Raw genomic sequence first — 18,744 nt, 5'->3', positions numbered from 1 at the left:
GAAAGAAGGAAATAAGAGAAAAACAAAAGGATCTGGAGAAATTGTCAGTCTATAAATACTCTGCTCCTATACAAAAGAATCAAGCCTTTATGATTGAATGCAAAAAAGAAAAGGGGGGGAAAAGTCCAGAAAAAAAAGAAGAAAAAGAAGCAAAAAGAAAAAAAATCCAGTAACAAAAAATAATAAATAATAATCCAGGATTAATACAATAAAGAATTAAAGATTCCTATCCAAATGCACATTTAATGTAGGGTTACGTTTACCGATTACCGATTCTTCCTCTCTTCTTCAACTGTTCCATCACTTTTCTGGCAGTGAGGAAAAAAAGCAAAATTGAGAAGGCAGCATGCGTACATTAAGAAAATCAAAATAAAGTGAATTTTCAATACGCAGTGAGCGCTGAAGGAATTGTTTCTGTGTGGAGGTGGCTCAGAGTGCTATTTGAAGAGGTGGCTAACTCTGCCTTAAGGTTTTCCCTGAATTTATAATCATATATTTTGTTTTAATTTCCATGGGGCAGCATGCAAAATGCCCAAAATGTGCCATGGTGCCATGTGGAAAAAAAGAGAAAAAGAGAAAGGGAGATCAACAATCAATGCAGCAACTGCAACTCGCCTCAGCACGAAAAGGCAAACCAGAGATTTTCTTTGCTCTTGCTTGCCTTAATTCAACAAGACACCCCATTCCCTGGGAAGGGAAGGGTTAATGGATGAGAGTCAACAATCTTGTATGGCTGACACAGTTGTTTTGCAGTGTCTGTCTGCACTTGTGATGTGAATGCATTTGCCATAGCAACAGCCTAATCAACCCTCTGGCTTGCCAGCCTCCTGTTTACAAATGGGGCAGGGGGCTTTTCTGCAGGACTGAACGAGCAGCTTGGCAAGAGAGATGCAGCAACTTTGATGTCATATTGCATTTCTCTAAAATGGCCATAAATACATATTGATTTAAAAAATGGGTTATTTTGGGTTATTTTGTGTGGATGTTCTCTTGTCCTCAGAAAATTGCAAACATTATTCATTCCGTAAGTGTTTTGCTGTCTGTTCTAATAAATATTTTAATTGCCATGGCTTTTGGACCATGAAAACTGAATAACAAAAACAAATACGGGTTGCTATTTTTTGCAAACTAAGAAATTAAAAAAAAAATGAAGATAGATTGCTACTGTAATTAAAAAGCCTTGTTAAACTGTCATTGCAAAAATTATTTATGGCAAAATCAAATCTTGTCACATATGAAATATTGTGTGTTTATTTATCCATTAATTGATGCTTTGCTTCACCATGGAAAACAAAACAGGGTTTTGATGGCATTGTTGTGGTCACCATCTTGACTTTTTGATTGATTTGGTTATAGTCCCTACTGTATAATTTTAATGTAGACATGATCCAAAGACATAGGAGGGATTAAAAGCGGAAGAATGTCTGGCTTCGAGAGTGTGACATTTAAAAGAACATTGAGGAGGCTAGAACAATGTCATAATGAAATATTGGGTTGGTCAAGACTGGGATTTCAGTTCAGCTCGAGCTTGTTCAGGTGTCCAGTAGCTATTAGGTTTATGTCACCGGGTGCTGTACAGGATTATTATAATGAAATCCAGGTGGATAAAATTACAATAAAATCAGCTGTAAAACAATATTCAGATCACTCCCTGTCTTTCTGTGAGAAAGACAGTAAAACAGAGATATCTCTTAGGTGTGTCTTTTGTGTTGAATAAAGGGGTGGGGTAGCTGAATAGGTAAGTGCAGGTGGGGGCTTCTAAGGGCCAAAATCAGCCCTCACTGGGCTGAGGAATGGACTGGCAGCCAGGCCAGAGAGCCAAAGACCAGGGGTGCATTTGGCAGCCTTGTTCTCTTGACGCTGAGTTCCACCTAACAGCCTGGCATTAACCCCTGAATCATTGTCCCTACTGTTGGCCTACTCCAATCTCCCTCCTTGCAAAGTTGTGACTGGCTGCAGTCTTGATGTGCACAGATGCTTTCCCCATCAAGGCTGTGGTTACAGTGCACACATCAGAAACACCACAGAGAGCGTAAGACTCCCAGTCTGCCCACTTTTCTCTGTGCTGATGACATCATGGGAACATGACATCACCCTTGGCAGCAGAACACTGGCTCTTTAATGGGCTCATGGGAGAACCCCTTCTGCTGTTCTGGAGGAGAATCATGCGCGATGAAGGAGCCTCTAAGGCCGGTCCTTGTGCAGAGCACATTGCACATGCTTCGATCTGCCCTCTTGCCAGGGGTCCCTTTTATGATTGTCTCAGCCCGGACTCAGGAACGTGCTGTGTGGGAGAGGGTATCGGTCTCTGTGGGCGAAACTTCCTGTTTATTTCTTGGTGCCCTCAATGCCATCATTTGCCAATGATGCATCCGATGGAGACTTTCCTGCGGAGGAGGCCATTCTCCTATGGAAGGATTTACAAGGGCCCCCAACAGGAAGTTAGGAGCCTCCTTCAGGAAGGAGGAGGGACAGAGGCGGGATTCGGCAGGTTCTGACCAGTCCTGGAGAACCGGTAGCGGACATTTTGAGTATTTTGGAGAACCGGCCAATCCCACCTCTGACTGGCCCCGCCAACCCCATCTCTTCTCTGCCTCCCATTGAGTCCCAGATGATCGGCTGGGTCTCCTTTGGTTGCCCTGCCCAGGAGAACGGAGCTGGAAAGCAGGTTAGTGGGGTGGGGAGGGAAGGGGGATTTTGCAGTATTCTTCCCCTGCCACTCCCACAAAACCACGCCCACCAAGCCATGCCCACAGAACTTGTAGTAAAAAAAAATTTGAATCTCACCGCTGGGTAGGGAAGCAAAAGTTCTCAAAACCAGCATTTTTAACTACTTTTAAAAAGTAGAAACACACACAACAACATTAAAGGAGCAACATAATAATAATAAGCAGAGCAAACGAAGAAGAAAGAATCTAAAGATGATCTTTGAAGCAGATCAACTCCTAAAATATTCACCATGTTTGAGAAACTATCGCTAGAAATAGATTTTGTCTAATACTGTAATTGTTTTTGTTAACCTTCCTGCCTTAAATTGACACAGTTTAGATCAGGGGTGTCCAACCTTGGCAACTTTAAGACTTGTGGACTTCAAAAAGCTGGCTGAGGAATTCTGGGAGTTGAAGTCCACAAGTCTTAAAGTTGCCAAGGTTGGACACCCCTGGCTTAGATGGACTTGATAATGTTGTGGTCAGGCCCTAAAAGTAATTTGAGTAGCAGAGTGGGTCCCTGGGGATGTCATTCTTTGCAGCCCCCACCCTCTGAAAAGACTGGGCGACAAAGTGACAGCCACACAAACTAAAACTAGAGAGGGCTGAATTGCCACATGGATACATGGGGGAGACATTGTGACCGAGTTTGCAGATTGCACTAAATCAGGACCCCCAAACTTGGCAACTTTAAGACTTGTGGACTTCAACTCCCAGAATTCTCCAACCAGCATAGCGAGTTGAAGTCCACAAGTCTTAAAGTTGCCAAGTTTGGGGACCTCTGCACTAAATCATAATAATAAGGTTTTGGCTTTATAAGTTGCATTTGTGAATTCGGATTTAGGATCTGGTGAACTTGGACCCTGGTGGCTCAGCTAGATTTTTTTCCAAAGATGCTCTAAACACACTAGCACAAGCATGCAGAGCGGCTTTACACATCACACTAGGCTGTCTTCAAAAACAGACCACAACTGGTTAAATTCACATAAAACACTTTAACCTAAGCCATGGTTTTTAAACAACTGTACCTAACCCCCAAACAATAAAACCAGGGGTGTTTGCAGTTTTGTGTCTATGTGTATAAAAGGAAAATGACAGCTGCAATTGTGGTTGAAGCCTCTGCTTTATGTTGCCATGCACATAAAAATGGCAACCATTGTGACTTTTTTGCCCCACTCCCCTGCAGTTGCCCCTGAGCCAAACCTTTCCAGCGCCTGTGATATTTTCGTTAGCATTTTTTACTGCAGGGGTCCCTAAACTTGGCAACTTTAAGACTTGTGGACTTCAACTCCCAGAATTCTGGGAGTTGAAGTCCACAAGTCTGAAAGCTGCCAACTTTGGGGACCTCTGTTTTACTGTCTGCATTTTACTCCTGAGTGGTGGGGAACAGTCTGGCTGCCCATCGGACCTGGCCTTTAAGAAAACCCAGCTGCCCCCCCCTCCCCAGACAGACTGAAGGATGATGTCACATAGAGGAAGCCCCTCCACCCTTGGGGCAGAAGACGGAGAGCCCTTCTCTGTGGCACATGGGAAGAGCTGTTCATGTCCCAGAGCCAAGGAAAATGTACTTGGAGGTAGAAAAACCAGGAGGCTGCAGCCAGAGTGTGTGGAGTGGCATTTCCTTGGTCTTGGTCCCTCCAAGCAAATTGGCTAGGAGTGGGAGGGAAGGGAATTGAGCTGGACGCCTTTGGGGGGCTTCTGGCCAAGAGTTTCCCACCCACCACACGGGAGAGCCATGGCTTTCCTGCAGGAATCGTTGCTTCTTTGCACATGAAAAGTGCAACATTTAGGCGTGGGATCTGTTTTGGCTGGAGACAAGCAGGAAAAAAACAAACAACGCCCCAAGATTAAATATAGTGAGACCCTCAGTTTTCGGAAGGGGCTGCAACACTTACATCTCTTAAATATGCCACAATTTTCTTGCCTACAAAACAAAAACTTTTGTATTTTGACAAATCTAATTTATCCTAAAAGTTTTTATTTGGTTTCAGTGGGAGAAAAGTATTGCTTTTTTCTTTCTTTACATAATTGTTTTCAGTAATGAGCAATGAGGATTGTTTGGGGAGTGGAGGATTTAACACAAACTGTTAGCTACCAAATTGAATGTTGATTTTATTTGTAAGTAATCTTTGCTTAAAGTCTGTATAATACAATAAAACTAGATGTGAAAATTTACAAATATACAATCCTGTGTGTGTGTATAAATACCATTAATCAAAATAGCAGTATTATAACAGCCTTTTTATAACTATACTCTGCATGTGTGTGTGTGTTTGTGTGTGTGTATCATTCCATCAACATTTTTAGCCATTGTATATCCGCTGTAGGATGAAGGCCTGTTCCGCATGTTTTCAGCCCATTCGGTCCTGAGATTTCCTTTGCCAATTGGGCGCACAATACTTGCATCAATCCATCTTGTTTTAGGTCTCAGATTAACAGAGTTGGAAGGGACCTTGTAGGTCATCTAGCCCAACCCCCCACCCAAGCAGGAGACCCTACACCACTTCTTTCAAAAGAGACCCAAAGCAAGATGGATTAATGCTATCAGCAACTATCTATCTATCTATCTATCTATCTATCTATCTATCTATCTATCTATCTATCTATCTATCTATCTATCTATCTATCTATCCATCCATCCATCCATCCATCCATCCATCCATCCATCCATCCATCCATCCATCCATCCATCCATCCATCCATCCATCTATCTATCTATCTATCTATCTATCTATCTACCTATCTATCTATCCATCCATCCATCCATCCATCCATCCATCCATCCATCCATCCATCTATCTTATAAATATCTAGGATAATTAAAAGCACAAGAAGGAGTTACAGCTACAATTAAAAAGCCAATGGAAATAGCCTACTCCTTAAAACCTGGTTGAAGATAAAAGGCTTTTAAATCAAGAGGGACATTTTGGAAGAAAAGGGAAACTAGCATAAATATTTGCTAATGCAGGAACAGAGAAATGCTTGCTTTTCATCCTTCCTTTTTAACAGGGAAAGGCACCGCTTTCCTATTTATAGTTGGTCTGTCAGTAGTCCCAAAGAGACTACTATAAAGAGAGTGGGATTTGTTTGGCTCCAAGAAATGGTTTTAAGGAGTGAATTTTTATGTAACTTTCCTCAAATAACTGTTGTTTTGTGTTCACAACGCAACCCATTATATTTATTTTTCCCTCCTGAATGCATTTTATCAGTGAAATATTCTGGGCTCTTTTTATGAACATGGCAGCTCAATTCTCCCAAAAGATAATCCAGTATTAGAGGGGCATGGAGTAATTGGTAGCTGAAACATGTCAAGTGTGCTGAGCAAATCCATGTTTTCCAGCCCCTTGTCCTGAGTGTAGAGAAGAAGCATAATTGTGGATGATAACAAGCTTAATCTGTTCGTTTTCTCCCCAGGGATCTTTCCAGTAACAAGATCAGCACCTTAAACGCTGAAATGTTCCTGCACCTGATTTCTCTGGCAAAACTGTAAGTACTTCGAGATCTCCTGTTTTGCAGCACTGCAAATAATTCTGCATAATTCTGTGGAAGAGGAACACTTACATTGCACTCGGGGAACCTCAGGGGGGGTTAATTAAAGAAACTTCTAGCCCTCAATTTTGGTGGAATGGCTTGAATGGAGACAGTGGCTAATAAGATCACATACTGGCTGGGGAATTCTGGGAGTTGAAGTCCACATGTCTGAGAGCTGCCATTGGGAACACCTGCTCTAAAGCAGTGATGGCATACCCATGACATGTGTGTCAAAGGTGACATGCCACAATGTATTGGGTGACACACCAATGTTCACCAACACCCGACAACAATTATTCTTGAACGCACACCCTGCTCTTACGCACTTTCCTGAGGCTGTGGAGGGCAGGCAAGAATGGGGTGTCTCATGGCCTCCGGACAGAAGTGATGTGCTACGGGTTTAGCTAATGTTATGGCTGGTTCGGTGAGCCGCCAAATCCCACCCCTGGCTGGCCCCGCCCACCCTGCCCTGCCCCTCCCACCTCTCCCCTTCCAGGACTCTCCACGCGGCCCATTTTGGATGCAGGGCCCGCGTGGAGGCTCAGAGAGGGGGAAGAAATGGGCCTCCTGGAGGCTGCAGAAGTCCGGAAACAGGCCCATTTTCGGCCTCCCTGGAGCCCGGGAGGAGGCCAACTAGACCAACGCCACGCCCACCCAGCACCCAGGCGGAGAAACCGTTGATGAAATTTTTGAAGCCTCCGGAGCCTCCAAAAGTCACGTGAGGATGGAACGTGCTTTGGTGTGGCCTTTAGGGGCTGCAGAGGCCACGGGGGAAGCTGCTTCAAGAACACGGCGGCCTCAGGTGGGCCACAGGGAGAGCAGGAAGGGAAGAGGTGCACGACGGACTTCACGGAGCCCTGGGCTGGGTGGGGGCCATCGCCCTCTTCCCCAATAGCACGGGGTGGGCTTTTGGAGAGACAGCCATGGGGCTAGGGGTTGAAATCCAGACCTGGGCCTCGCCTTCAAGCTCAGCCTTGGGTGCTGCTGTTCAGGCTGGCCTAGATGGGGAGGGGGGGGAGATAGAGAAATGTTTCTCTTTCTGGAGGGGCTGGAGGGGGGAGGGGACACACCAGCAGAATCAAATTAGGCATTTCTCGATTTTATGTATGTACCCTGAGAGTTTGGGCACTGGAGTCAAATTTGTTGTGTGTCTCATCACATTTGGTCAATAAAGCCATTCCCTCCCCTCTCCTTCCATTCCCTCCCTTCCCCTCCCCTCCCCTCCCCTTCCTCCCCCTCCCCTTCCCTCCCACTCCCCTCCCCTCCCCTCCCCTTCCCTCCCCTTCCATTCCCTCCCCTTTCTTCCCCTTCCATTCCTTCCCTTCCCCTCCCCTTCCCTCCCTCTCCTTTCCTCCCCTCCCCTCCCCTCCCCTCCCTTCCCTCCCCTTCCATTCCCTCCCCTTTCTTCCCGTTCCATTCCTTCACTTCCCCTCCCCTTCCCTCCCTCTCCTTTCCTTTGTCATGTCAAAACCCCAAAAAGGTCACCATCACTGCTCTAGTGTTCAAAAGAGGATGCAAGCAAGAATTCCATATAGTGGATGGTTGTTGTTGTTGTTGTTGGTCCCACAGTCTAGCAGATATTTAGATTGGATTTGACATTTTTATCCACCTACTGAATCCTTCCCAGGACCTGGGATAGGCAGGTATGGATGTTTGATGGTGTTAAAGGTATCAACACAAAGGATGTAAGCTGTTCAGAGTCAAGCTGCCTTTTGCAATTGACTGATGAGGATTTCACCACCTTGAGTTTTTTTTAATTTTAGGCAGCGAACATATGTAATATCTGCCTTGTAATTTTCCCCAGAACAACAACCCTTTGAGGTAGATTGGGCTGAGAGGAAGGGACTTGCCCAAAGTCACCCAGCCGTCCTCCATGGCTTAAGGCAGAACTAGAACTCACCATCTCCCAGCTATGTATCTTTATTTTTTAAAAAAAACAAACACCAAATTTTATTAATTTTACAATTAAAAACAAATCAACAACACATACACGAATAGAAAAAAGAGAGAAGAAAAAAGAGAAAAGAAAGAAAAGCAAAAAGAAAGGAGAAAGAAAGAAAATGAAAAAAAAAAAATATTTAAACACTTGTTCAAAGTGAAGGGTGTTTAATGCACCATTACAACCTGTTTCAATCAAATCCCACATGCCGTCAATTTCCCCTGTTCCTGATTTTGAACATCTCTCATTAGCAGAACAAGTTGAAGAAGATGTTGGGAATGACTTTTTAGAAGGTTAGCACACACTACTAGAATTCTAGCATCGTTTTTTTCCCTACCGGAACTGAGCTGGCTTTTGAAATGTCTTTCTAAGAAGAAGGGAATTTTGGAAGCATGTGCAGGGAGCATGGTAGCCATGCGATATGTGCTGATAGGAGCCAAGGGACAGTGGGAATATCCTGTTCACAAAGCTGCAGCTGTCCCAAGGGAAAAGTTTGTGGGAAAAGCTTTCCTATTAGGAGTCGTCCTTGAGAAATTTCGAAACAACATTTGCTTAATTTATATGGCTGCAAATTTGATGGAGAATTTAGAAACAATGGAAAAACAATAAAGTGTGAACAAGATGCATGAGAAAGATGCTTCAATGATGATAGAAGCTGGGTTAGGAAAGGTGCCATTTTAAATTGTGACTTGCTTGCTGAACAAACCTGTAGTGGATTAGTTGGCACAATCCAAAAAGCCAGTGATTCTCAATCTATTCTTCGCTATAGACTCCTTTTAATTACCTTTTATGGCCATGGACCATGGCCACAGATCCCAAGACTTCAGATTTAAATCATAACATTTCTTTAAGCCTTTGTGGACCCCCTGTGACAAAATTGTGTCCCCCCCTCCCCCCAGGAGTAAGCAGACCCCAGTTTGAAAACTGCTACAATAAGCCACAACAGGTAGATTCACACTTCAGGCAACTACCAAAATCTAACAAACAAGTAAAAAATATTATTACCATCAAAGGCCAGCCCAGAGTTCGATATAAGATAGGCGACTATATGCAAGTGAACGTTTTAAAGGAATAAATAAAATAAAAGCAACAACCAACAGATAAAGGAAACAAAGACAATTTATGCCTAGTGCTCCGTTAAACCATAATATGAATGTCCTGGAAAAAAATAAACATGACCCAGGGCCAGGGTGGGCGTGGCCAGCTTGACATCCCTCGTGTCAGGGGCGCCTGTGATGGCTTGAGTGCTCAGCCAGTGAAAATGGACATGCGCCCCCCATCCCCCACCCTCACCCCGGCTCTGTTTTCACTGGCAGAGGGTTGTAATTTAGTTTAGGTTATGTTAGGTTAGTTTATTGTCCTTGCACCTCGTACAACAAAATTGAACACCATCTTCCATGTACGTTATGACTATGAAAGTAAACACAAACACACATCCTTCACATTCTACACACTGAATTGAAAACCCCTGATATTGCATTAACATTGCACTATACACTGGAATTCAATAGAGTCACTGCCCTGGGATAGAAGCTGTTTTTCAGCCTGTTTGTCCCTGCTTTTATTATCCTGTACTGTCTGCCAGATGGTAATAGTTCAAAAAAAGGGTGCCCAGGATGAGATGGATCGTTGAGAATGTTTTGAACTTTCTTGGAGGAGGCCGTGGCAGCAAAAATGGAGCTCAGGAGCCTGTTTTCACTGGCAGAGGCACTGCAAGCCAGTTGTGATGCTTCTGTTGGAATCTGATTCCGAGGGGGAGGTCGAACAGCTGGCAGGGAGTGGGAGTGTGGCTCCCGGTGGCTGTGGAAGAAACTGGGGAAGGACACAGTCCGGCTGGGCCTTCAGAGGAAGACCCAGGGCCACCTCCTCTTCATCCTAGGGCACGCAGGGAGGAACAGAGAAGGGAGCAATGTGAGTTACATGGGTTACGGGGGAGAAAAGGGCCCTGATTCCTTTCATTTGCTGCAGGTGGGAAAACAGGATTTAAAAAGGGTGTTTGCGCACAGCACCTTGCTGGAAGCAAAATGTGATGACCCGTGGCATGGCACAAAAGCAACAAAGTCCCTTTAATACCTCCAACTTGGCCCCCAGTGTCCAGTTATCATCGGCTGGAGAAAAAGCTGCTCTTGGGAGAGTTTTTTTCCCCAACCGATGATAACTGGACATTGGGGGCCAAGTTGGAGGTATTAAAGGGACTTTGTTGCTTTTGTGCCATGCCCCGAGTCATCATACCGATCCTTCACTGTTTCTAGGGTGGCCCCACAGACCAGATCTTAAGTACCCCGTGGGCCGGATCTGGCCCCCGGGCCTTGAGTTTGACACCCCTGGCCTAATGTGAATCCATCCTGTTTCCAAGCCCAGATTCGCTTTTCCGGCAATGGGCGAACCTTTAGTTGTAACAGCAGCAACAGCAGTTTCATTATATAAGTTACCTCAATCATCCAAGCAATTCTAGGAACAAGCAACTTACTTATTACAGCAATTTAAAAAGTAGTAATAATGTAATGTAATTCCAAAAATATATCACTATACCAGGGAAGGAAACACCAAGAGCCAAGGAGTAGATTTTTATTTTATTTATGCATTAGATTTTTATTACTTTATAAGTAACTCAAGGTGGCAGGCAATGCATAGTGTTCCTCCCTCTTGTGGGAAAAGCAGTGAGTCAGATGCAGCCATTTTTAGCTATGCTGTTATTTTGACACAAAGAGCTGTATAGGCCTTTTCGACAAAGAAAACACCGATAGTTCATTCCTACAACCCTCGGGTTAGACATGAAGGCTGCTGCCCATAGATAAGCCATCTTCTGCTTCTTCAAAACTGAAATCAAGAAAAGCATCTCAGGCCAGAAACCAAGAAAAGAAGGACTAGGAGAGACAGGATAGCAATGTCCCAATATTTGAGGGGCTTCCACAAAGATATGGGGGTCAACTTATTTTCCAAAGCATCAAAAGGCAGGACAAGAAGCAACGGATGGAAACTAATCGAGGAGAAAAATCAGGGGTGGGATTCTACCGGTTCGGACCGGTTTGAGCGAACTGTATGTTAAATTTGCATCTGGTTCTCTGAACCAGTATTTGAACCAACCAACTGCCCCCTGGCCCCTCCCAGAAATCTCCATGCGGCCCATTTTCGATGCAGGTATGTGTAGGGTCTGCACGGAGGCTCTGGGAGGGGGAAAATGGACCTTCAGGAAGTCCAGAAACGGGCCTGTTTCCAGCTTCCGGAGGGCCTCAGAAGCCCGGGGGAGGCCCATTTTTGCCCTCCCATAGGCCCGAGGGAAGCCTCCGGACCCTCGGGAAGGCGAAAAACGGCCCTCCCTGAAGTTCTGGTAGGCCACACCCACCATGGCCACGCCCACCCAGCAACTGGGCAACGAACTGGTTGCTGGGATTTTTGAATCCCACCCCTGGAGAGAATCAATCTAGAACAGGGGTCTCCAACCTTGGCAGCTTTAAGATTTGTGGACTTCAACTCCTTGAATTCTGGGAGTTGAAGTCCACAAGTCTTAAAGTTGCCAAGGTTGGAGACCCCTGTTCTAGAAATAAGGAGAAATTGCCTGACAGTGAGAACAATCAACCAATGGCTTGCCTTCGGAAGTTGTGGGTGCTCCATCCCTGGAGGGCTTTCAAAAAGAGACTGGACAGCCATTTGTCTGAAATGGTCTATAGCAGGGTGTCAACCTTGAAATTAACTCCCAGAATTCCCCAGCCAGCAAAGCTGGCTGGGAATTCTGGGTAGTCCTCCAGGCTTTTGGTCTATAGGGTCTCTTGTTGGAGCAAGGGTTAGGCTAGAGGACTTCCAAGGTCCCTTCCAACTCTATCATTCTATGTTCTACGTCCTACCATTTTGGAGATGTTGCATCTCTGTCAAAGGCTTAGCAGGGTGGCGGGACGGATGCCTGGGGCCATCGGTCAAAAGCAGCTTTTAAGCCTGAGAGCTAGTTCTCAGGCAATCCTTATTTTCTCTCTCTGCGTTTTTCCTTGGATTAAATAAATTCCTCAGTCTCAGTTAATCTTCTGTCTGCCTTGCTCTGAGATTTCCTCAGAGGAGGACTGACGTTCCTGTCATGGAGGCCAACTGTTCTTAGCTCCTTCCGTTGTATAGTTTTGTGAGTCTCACTGTCCAGCCAAGCAATGGAATGGCCTCTGTCAAGCTAGGGGCCTCTCAGAAGCTGGTTGCAGGTCTCCTGTTCCAATGAAGGAGAATATTTGTACCTCTGGGTTGAAGTGAGGAGTTGTTGGTCCACTCTGAGCTTGGTTGTTTTCTTGCAAACGTTTCATTATTCAAACTCGGTAGCATCATCAGAATGAAACTTCTGCTAATGAAACATGTGCAAGAAAGCAACCAAGCTCAAAGAACACCAAAGACCCCCCAAGTCTCCTGTTCCTTTGACCTCTCCAAAGTTGGTGGGCTTTGTTTTGAATTCACAAGCAACATCTACTAAAGGAAGAGGTGGGTGAACTTTCAGGTGTTGTCTTAGAACTAAAGAGTTTTAGAGGGCAAGAGTATTGAATGTGTCATGCCCCTGTTGGAGACTGACTCTGAGGGAGAGGAGGAACAACCGACAGGGAGTGGTGGTGTGGCTCCGGAGGTTGTGGAGGAGGCTGGGGAAGGGCACAGGCTGGCTGAGCAGTCAGAGGAAGAACCAGGCCTATCCCCTCTCCATCCTAGGGCGCGCAGGGAGGAGAGGATAAGGGAGAGAGGTGGTCTACTCAGGAGGAGAAAGCCTTGATCCTCTTCATGGGCTGCAGCTGTGACAACTGAATAAGAGGACGGGCATGCGTATGGGCCAGTGCTGGAAACAAAACGTGGAAATATCTCTAGTCTGTCATTCCTCTCTGACTTTGGCGTCCTTCCCAATGTGTGTTCCGATATCTGTAGACATATTCAAGCCCTTATCTTGCCTGGTTAGGATTAGGGTTTACTTGACCAAATGTTGACTTAAGACAACACCAGAAAAGGATTCCTTCTGACCAGTGTGAACCAAGGCTATTGTGCCACAGAAGATTTGCCTCTACATGGGAACAGTTCTTAAGATATAAGAGGCCTTTGCAAGTAATTTCAGTCATGCTAATTGAGGAGAAACTTCCCACCAGTGAGAACAGTGGAACAGCTTGCCTTCAGACGTAGTGGGTGCTTCATCCCTGGAGGCTTTTAAGAAGAGACTGGGCAGCCATTTGTCCAGAGTGGGATTATGGAATCTCCTGCTGGAGTAGAGGGCTGCTCAAGGTCCCTTCCAGCTCTATTCTGATGATTCTGATTCTAAGCCTTAACTTGCTTTAATCTTGGTTTAGGGAGTAAACTACAAGACACTAAATCGGGGGGTCTTCAAACTTGACAGCTTTAAGACTGTGGACTTCAACTCCCAGAATTCCTCCTTCAGTCAGGTTAGCTCAGGAATTCTGTGAGTTGAAGTCCACAGGTCTTAAAGCTGTCAAGTTTGAAGACCCTTGTTTTAAAAGGTTGAGTTGACAGTAGAAACACGCTAAGCTGAACTGGAAGAAGCCACACAATTGTGAGAACCAGGAATGAGTGATGGTGTGTGTTGTAAGTAAATGGTGTAAGGAGGAAGATCCCTCCCGTGCATAGATGTCATTCCTGGAACATCAAAACTTGTAATCTTTTTCTTTTTTTGAGATGCATAACAGCTCAGTCTTCTTCTTCCTGTCGATCTCTATTCTAATCCTTTTCCAATGAAAAAATGGTCCGTACCTGAGATTTAGGTGGTGGAGGGAGAGAAGGAAAGGTGTGTTCATTTGTACTCATGTCCTTTTCTGTCTTTTTCTGGTTGCAGAGATTTAAGCAACAACAGGATTTCTTCGATAGAAGATGGAGTATTTGATAATTTATTTAATTTAACTGAAATGTAAGTCAACATGCTGAACTATCTTATATTTTAAAAAATGTTCTCACTCTCTTGGGATTCTTGGCCTTAGGATTCTGGAATTCTAAATTCCTTAATTAGTTCTTTGCTGCATCTATTTTTACCTGCTTTGGGGGAATGGGGGGTGGGGTGAAAAAGAATCAGGTGGTGCAGCTTATTTGGGCCATTATATTACGTATCTTATTAAAAATTGTGTGTGTGGTGAGGGGGTGGGTTTTCATCGGGATCACAGTTGTAAGGCAGGAGTCTTCAAACTTGACAGCTTTAAGACTTGTGGACTTCAACTCCCAGAATTCCTCCTCCAGTCACGTTAGCTCAGGAATTCTGGGAGTTGAAGTCCACAAGTCTTAAACTTCCCAAGTTTGAAGACTCTTCATGTAAGCATTTCCTTTTAGGAGATGAATTTCTTCAGGATTATGACTTGAGAGGGAAGGCTTTGTTTATGCTTGCCATTAAATAAAAATATCAGATGAACAACATTTCTAATAATCCAGTTTTCATCACCTCTAGGTTTAAACCCCCGCTTATTCTTAAAGAGGATTAGTGTGATTATAACCTTTATCTTTTTCAAAATATCAAGAAAAGTCTCCTTTGAATCCAGCTAGTCTCCTGTGTCAGCACAAGCATATCCATGTTGTTTTTTTGGCAATATAATTGAATGTGTGACTTCAATTCATTTTCCAAGATTGCTTTAAATTTCTCATCCAACCAAACACCTATCAAGTAGTGATTTAAATTAAGACTGACAAGAACGTATAGGAATAAATAAGCAGAATCGGGATCAGGCCAAAGTGAGGCCCCCTGTTACGTACAATGTCAAGAAGAAAACTTTCAGAAGCCCAGAGACCAGAGCTGAAGATCATGGTCATCTTCTGCCACTGTTCCTGGATAGATGCTGTTCACAAGATTGTACTTGAGGAGATATAACAACCTCTGTGAAGTGGTTTAATAGTTTTAATAGCAATAGCACTTAGACTTATACACCGCTTCACGGTGCCTTACAGCCCTCTCTGAGCGGTTTACAGAGTCAGCCTCTTGCCCCCCCAACAATCTGGGTCCTCGTTTTACCTACCTCGGAAGGTTGAATCAACCTTGAGCTGGTGAGGATCGAGCTGCCGAACTGCTGGCAGCCGGCAGTCAGAGAAGTAGCCTGCAGTACTGCATTCTAACTGCTGCGCCACCATGGTTCTTTAAGCCATCCCAGTTCATCCATCAGCATATTTAATATTTATGTGAGCAATTTGTCTCCTGTCTCATTACTTGTGAACTCTAGGCAGTTAAGTAATTTCACACACTGGCTGGAGTCACACATTGTTGTTGTTTTTTTTAAACCATGCTTTGTTGAATAAGCCACAGTTGTCTAAATTCGGTTGTGCTAAGGCCAAGATGTTGAGTTTTATTTCTTGGCTAGGGTGGTACAGCGGCATGCCTTGAATACGAAATGCAGGCCAGTATGGAAAAACCACCTCTGTTTTTTTCTCTGCCATCCTTCCACTTGCTATTGCAGTAGTTATTGTAGAATGAGCAGAGGCTGGGATATTTTTTTTTTCCTTATCACCCTGTATTTCTCCCCCCCACCCCTGCCCTGGTGTCTTTCAGAGACTTAAGTGGGAATCCGTTTTTTTGTGATTGCAACCTGGCCTGGCTCCCCCATTGGGTTGAAGAGAGAAACGTGAAAGTGTCCCGTCCGTCCGAGACTCAGTGCGCTCAGCCTCTGGAATTGGCCGACCTTCCGGTTTTCAATGTCTCCTTCAGTGACGCAACTTGCGGTAAGGCAGAGAAGGGCGGGGGCATGTGGATCAGCAGTAGGGAAGGAAACCCTGGAGAGCAAAAACCCAGAAGTCATTCAGCCACGATCACGGCCCATAAAACAGGGTGTCATGCCCCTGTCGGAGACTGAATCGAAGGAGGAAGACAAACAGCTGACAGGGAGCTGGAGTGTGGCTCCGTTGGCTGTGGAGGAAACTGGGGAAGGGCAAAGTCTGGCTGGGCAGAGCAGGAGAGAGGTAGAACAAGGGAGAGGGAGTTCAGAGAAAGACCCAGGCCCACCCCCTCTTCATCCTAGGGCACAAAGGGAGGGACGGAGAAGAGAGCAACGTGGGTTGCATGGCTTACGGGGGAGGAAAGGGCCCTGATTGCCTTCATTAGCCACATCTGGGAAGAGAGTTTAAAAGAAATGCATGCTGAGTGCGGCAGCTGCTGGGAGCAAACGTGAGTTTATCTTGGGTTGACTCTGTTTATCTGTGTTCCTGGCATCTTCCCAACCGTGTTGAATTATTACCATTCCTTCACATCTGGAATTGTTGCTCCTGCCCTGCCGGACTAATGCTCTCATTTTGCCTTGATTGGACTTGATAGTTCAAGTTTTTGTTGACCATGTTTTGAACTTGATTCTCTGCAGCCAAAGGCTGTTCCTGGGAGAGTTTTTCTCCAGCCAGAAGGTAACCAGGACAACATTGGAGGCAAAGTTGGAGCTAATAAAGGGACTTCTACTGATTATCTGACTGTGTTGCCTTTGTGCCAGGCCCCTTTGGGTCGTCACACAGGGCCCCAGTTTTGCGCAGGTCACCATTTTACATAAATGGACATCTGAGTTGTCCATTTATGCAAAGGTCACTATCTAGGCAAAGGAGGATGAAACCCTCTTTTTAAGTCTAAGAGAAACAAGAAGCAGTTCGGTTGGATCCCTCCCTGATTCACAGGAGCCCTAAAGGTCCTTTTTTCCCCCCAAAAGGCAACTGGACTTTCTTAGTTTTTTTAATTTGAAAACAACAACAAGAGCAACAAGCAAACAAGAAAGTTTTCCTTTTGGAAAAAAAAGCACCTTTGGGACAACCATGACCTGGATGATTGAGAATCTCCGTAGACTGACTCACAGGAGTATAAGAAATGGGGAGAAGGTATAGTCACAATAACACAATAATAACATCAATGTTCTGGTCTACTAATGAGGTTGACTATTGCTAGCCTAGGGAATCTCCCTCCACTTCACCCATCCTCTCTCAGGATGCGTGGCCCAGAATTACACGCAGAGGTGGGATTCAGCCGGTTCTTACCAGTTCTGGAGAACTGGTAGTGGAAATTTTCAGTAGTTCAGAGAACCGGCCAATACCGCCTCTGACTGGCCCCACCAACCCCATCTCTTCTCTGCCTCCCATTGAGTCCCAGCCGATCGGCTGGGTCTCCTTTTGTTGCCCTGCACAGGAGAACAGAGCTGGAAAGCAGGTTAGTGGGGTGGGGAGGGAATGGGGATTTTGTAGTATCCTTCCTTTGCCACACCCACCAAGCCACACCACGCCCACAGAATGGTAGTAAAAAAATTTGAATCCTACCACTGGTTACGGGGTCCGTGGCCTGCTCTGCAGAGAGCATCCCCAGAGGGGATAAGATGGCAGGAGTGGACTGGCTGCCTGACCTGGCTGTGCTTTTTCTGTTGCTTCTCCTTCCAGGAGCTGATTATGTTGCCTGCCTGCCGGACAACAGCACAGGCGGAGCCGAGTCCGTCGTCCGATTCACTTCCCGTTTGCCACAGAACCTGACGGAGGAGATGTGCAGTGCACTGTGCTATGCCGACGGGCAAGACTATGGGGGCTTCAGTGAGGAAGCCGACTGCTTTTGTGGCTTTGCTCTGGAGCCCAACGTTTCCTCCGGCTGTTTGCCCTTCTGTGCCAGGCCCCTGGCCGGACCCCTCTGTGGGGGCCCAATGCTGCTTTCCAGGGTCTTCCCGGCTGTGCTGCCCGTGTCCTTGGAGGGCCCCAGGACACCGTGCAATGCTTACCAAGAGGTGGCTTTCATTCTCCACCTACCGGTTGCTGTGGGAACCATTCAGTGGGACTTGGGGGATGAAACGGGGCTTTTCAATACCACCAAGACCATCGTCCTTCAGGTCTACACATTGCCAGGACTCTTCAACGTCACAGCCACTGTTTTTGTCAGCAACCGGTTTATCTCGGCGCAGACCAAAATCGAGGTACTGGCATCCCCAGAGGAAATGGCGCTTCAGTGTCCGTCTTTGGTGAAGACCAATGAAAGTTTACAGCTACATATAAGGAACCGCGGAGGAACTGGCCTCTCGGTGGCCTACAACATCACTGTCCAGGACCAGGAGCCTGGAAGAGGTGAGGAGTGAGTGAGCCATGCTGAAGCTCTGAATGGCCCTAAATGTCTTCATTCTGAGCTGAGCTGAACAAAGAATTCTGCCAACTGGGTGGACGGGCAATGTTACTCTTCCTTCTGAATCTCCCCCTTCGGGCAGCTTCTCATATATGTGGAGGGCATTGCTGTAAGCCATCCTTCCCCAGCCTCGAATCTCCAAGAACTATGATTCTTGGAGAATTCTTCTTGAAGATCTTCTCATGGTTAGAGACAGGTAACCGTCAAGAACCAAAAAAATGACCCTGGAAGATAAAGTGACTTGTTCCCAACCTCTAATTTTCCTTCCATAATAAATAGAAATCAAATTGAAAGTATCTTAGGATACAAGAGACAACTTCTAGTTTAGAGCAACCAAGCTTTGAAAAGTCTTAACAGCATTTTGCTGTGTTGCTTTGATCTGATTTCTGCTTCGGCTTGAGATGGAGGCTGTTGTGAGGAACTGTTATCCATAACGATAAGCAAGCCACCTCAGAGCTGGGACAAAGAGGATCTATGAAAATGCCCAAGACCAGGTAGTTGCAGCC

At 45.5% G+C, this 18,744-nt stretch overlaps 1 protein-coding gene across 1 annotated transcript in view; it reads left to right on the top strand.

The window, feature by feature from the left end:
- Positions 1–18,744, top strand: part of PKD1 (polycystin 1, transient receptor potential channel interacting) — a 196,672-nt gene that overhangs the window by 55,175 nt on the left and 122,753 nt on the right. The window contains 4 exon segments of the mRNA XM_087973113.1: positions 6,123–6,194; positions 13,976–14,047; positions 15,665–15,834; positions 17,515–18,183. Of these exon segments, the coding sequence (XP_087829239.1) occupies positions 6,123–6,194; positions 13,976–14,047; positions 15,665–15,834; positions 17,515–18,183 (983 nt within the window).

Source organism: Notechis scutatus, chromosome 12 (genome assembly GCF_049901735.1).
Source record: "Notechis scutatus isolate UNSWTSFEM ecotype Mainland chromosome 12, rNotScu1.2, whole genome shotgun sequence".
NCBI lineage: Eukaryota > Metazoa > Chordata > Lepidosauria > Squamata > Elapidae > Notechis > Notechis scutatus.
The sequence above is the reverse complement of the archived record's forward strand: the minus strand, read 5'-3'. Positions and strand labels throughout refer to the sequence as shown.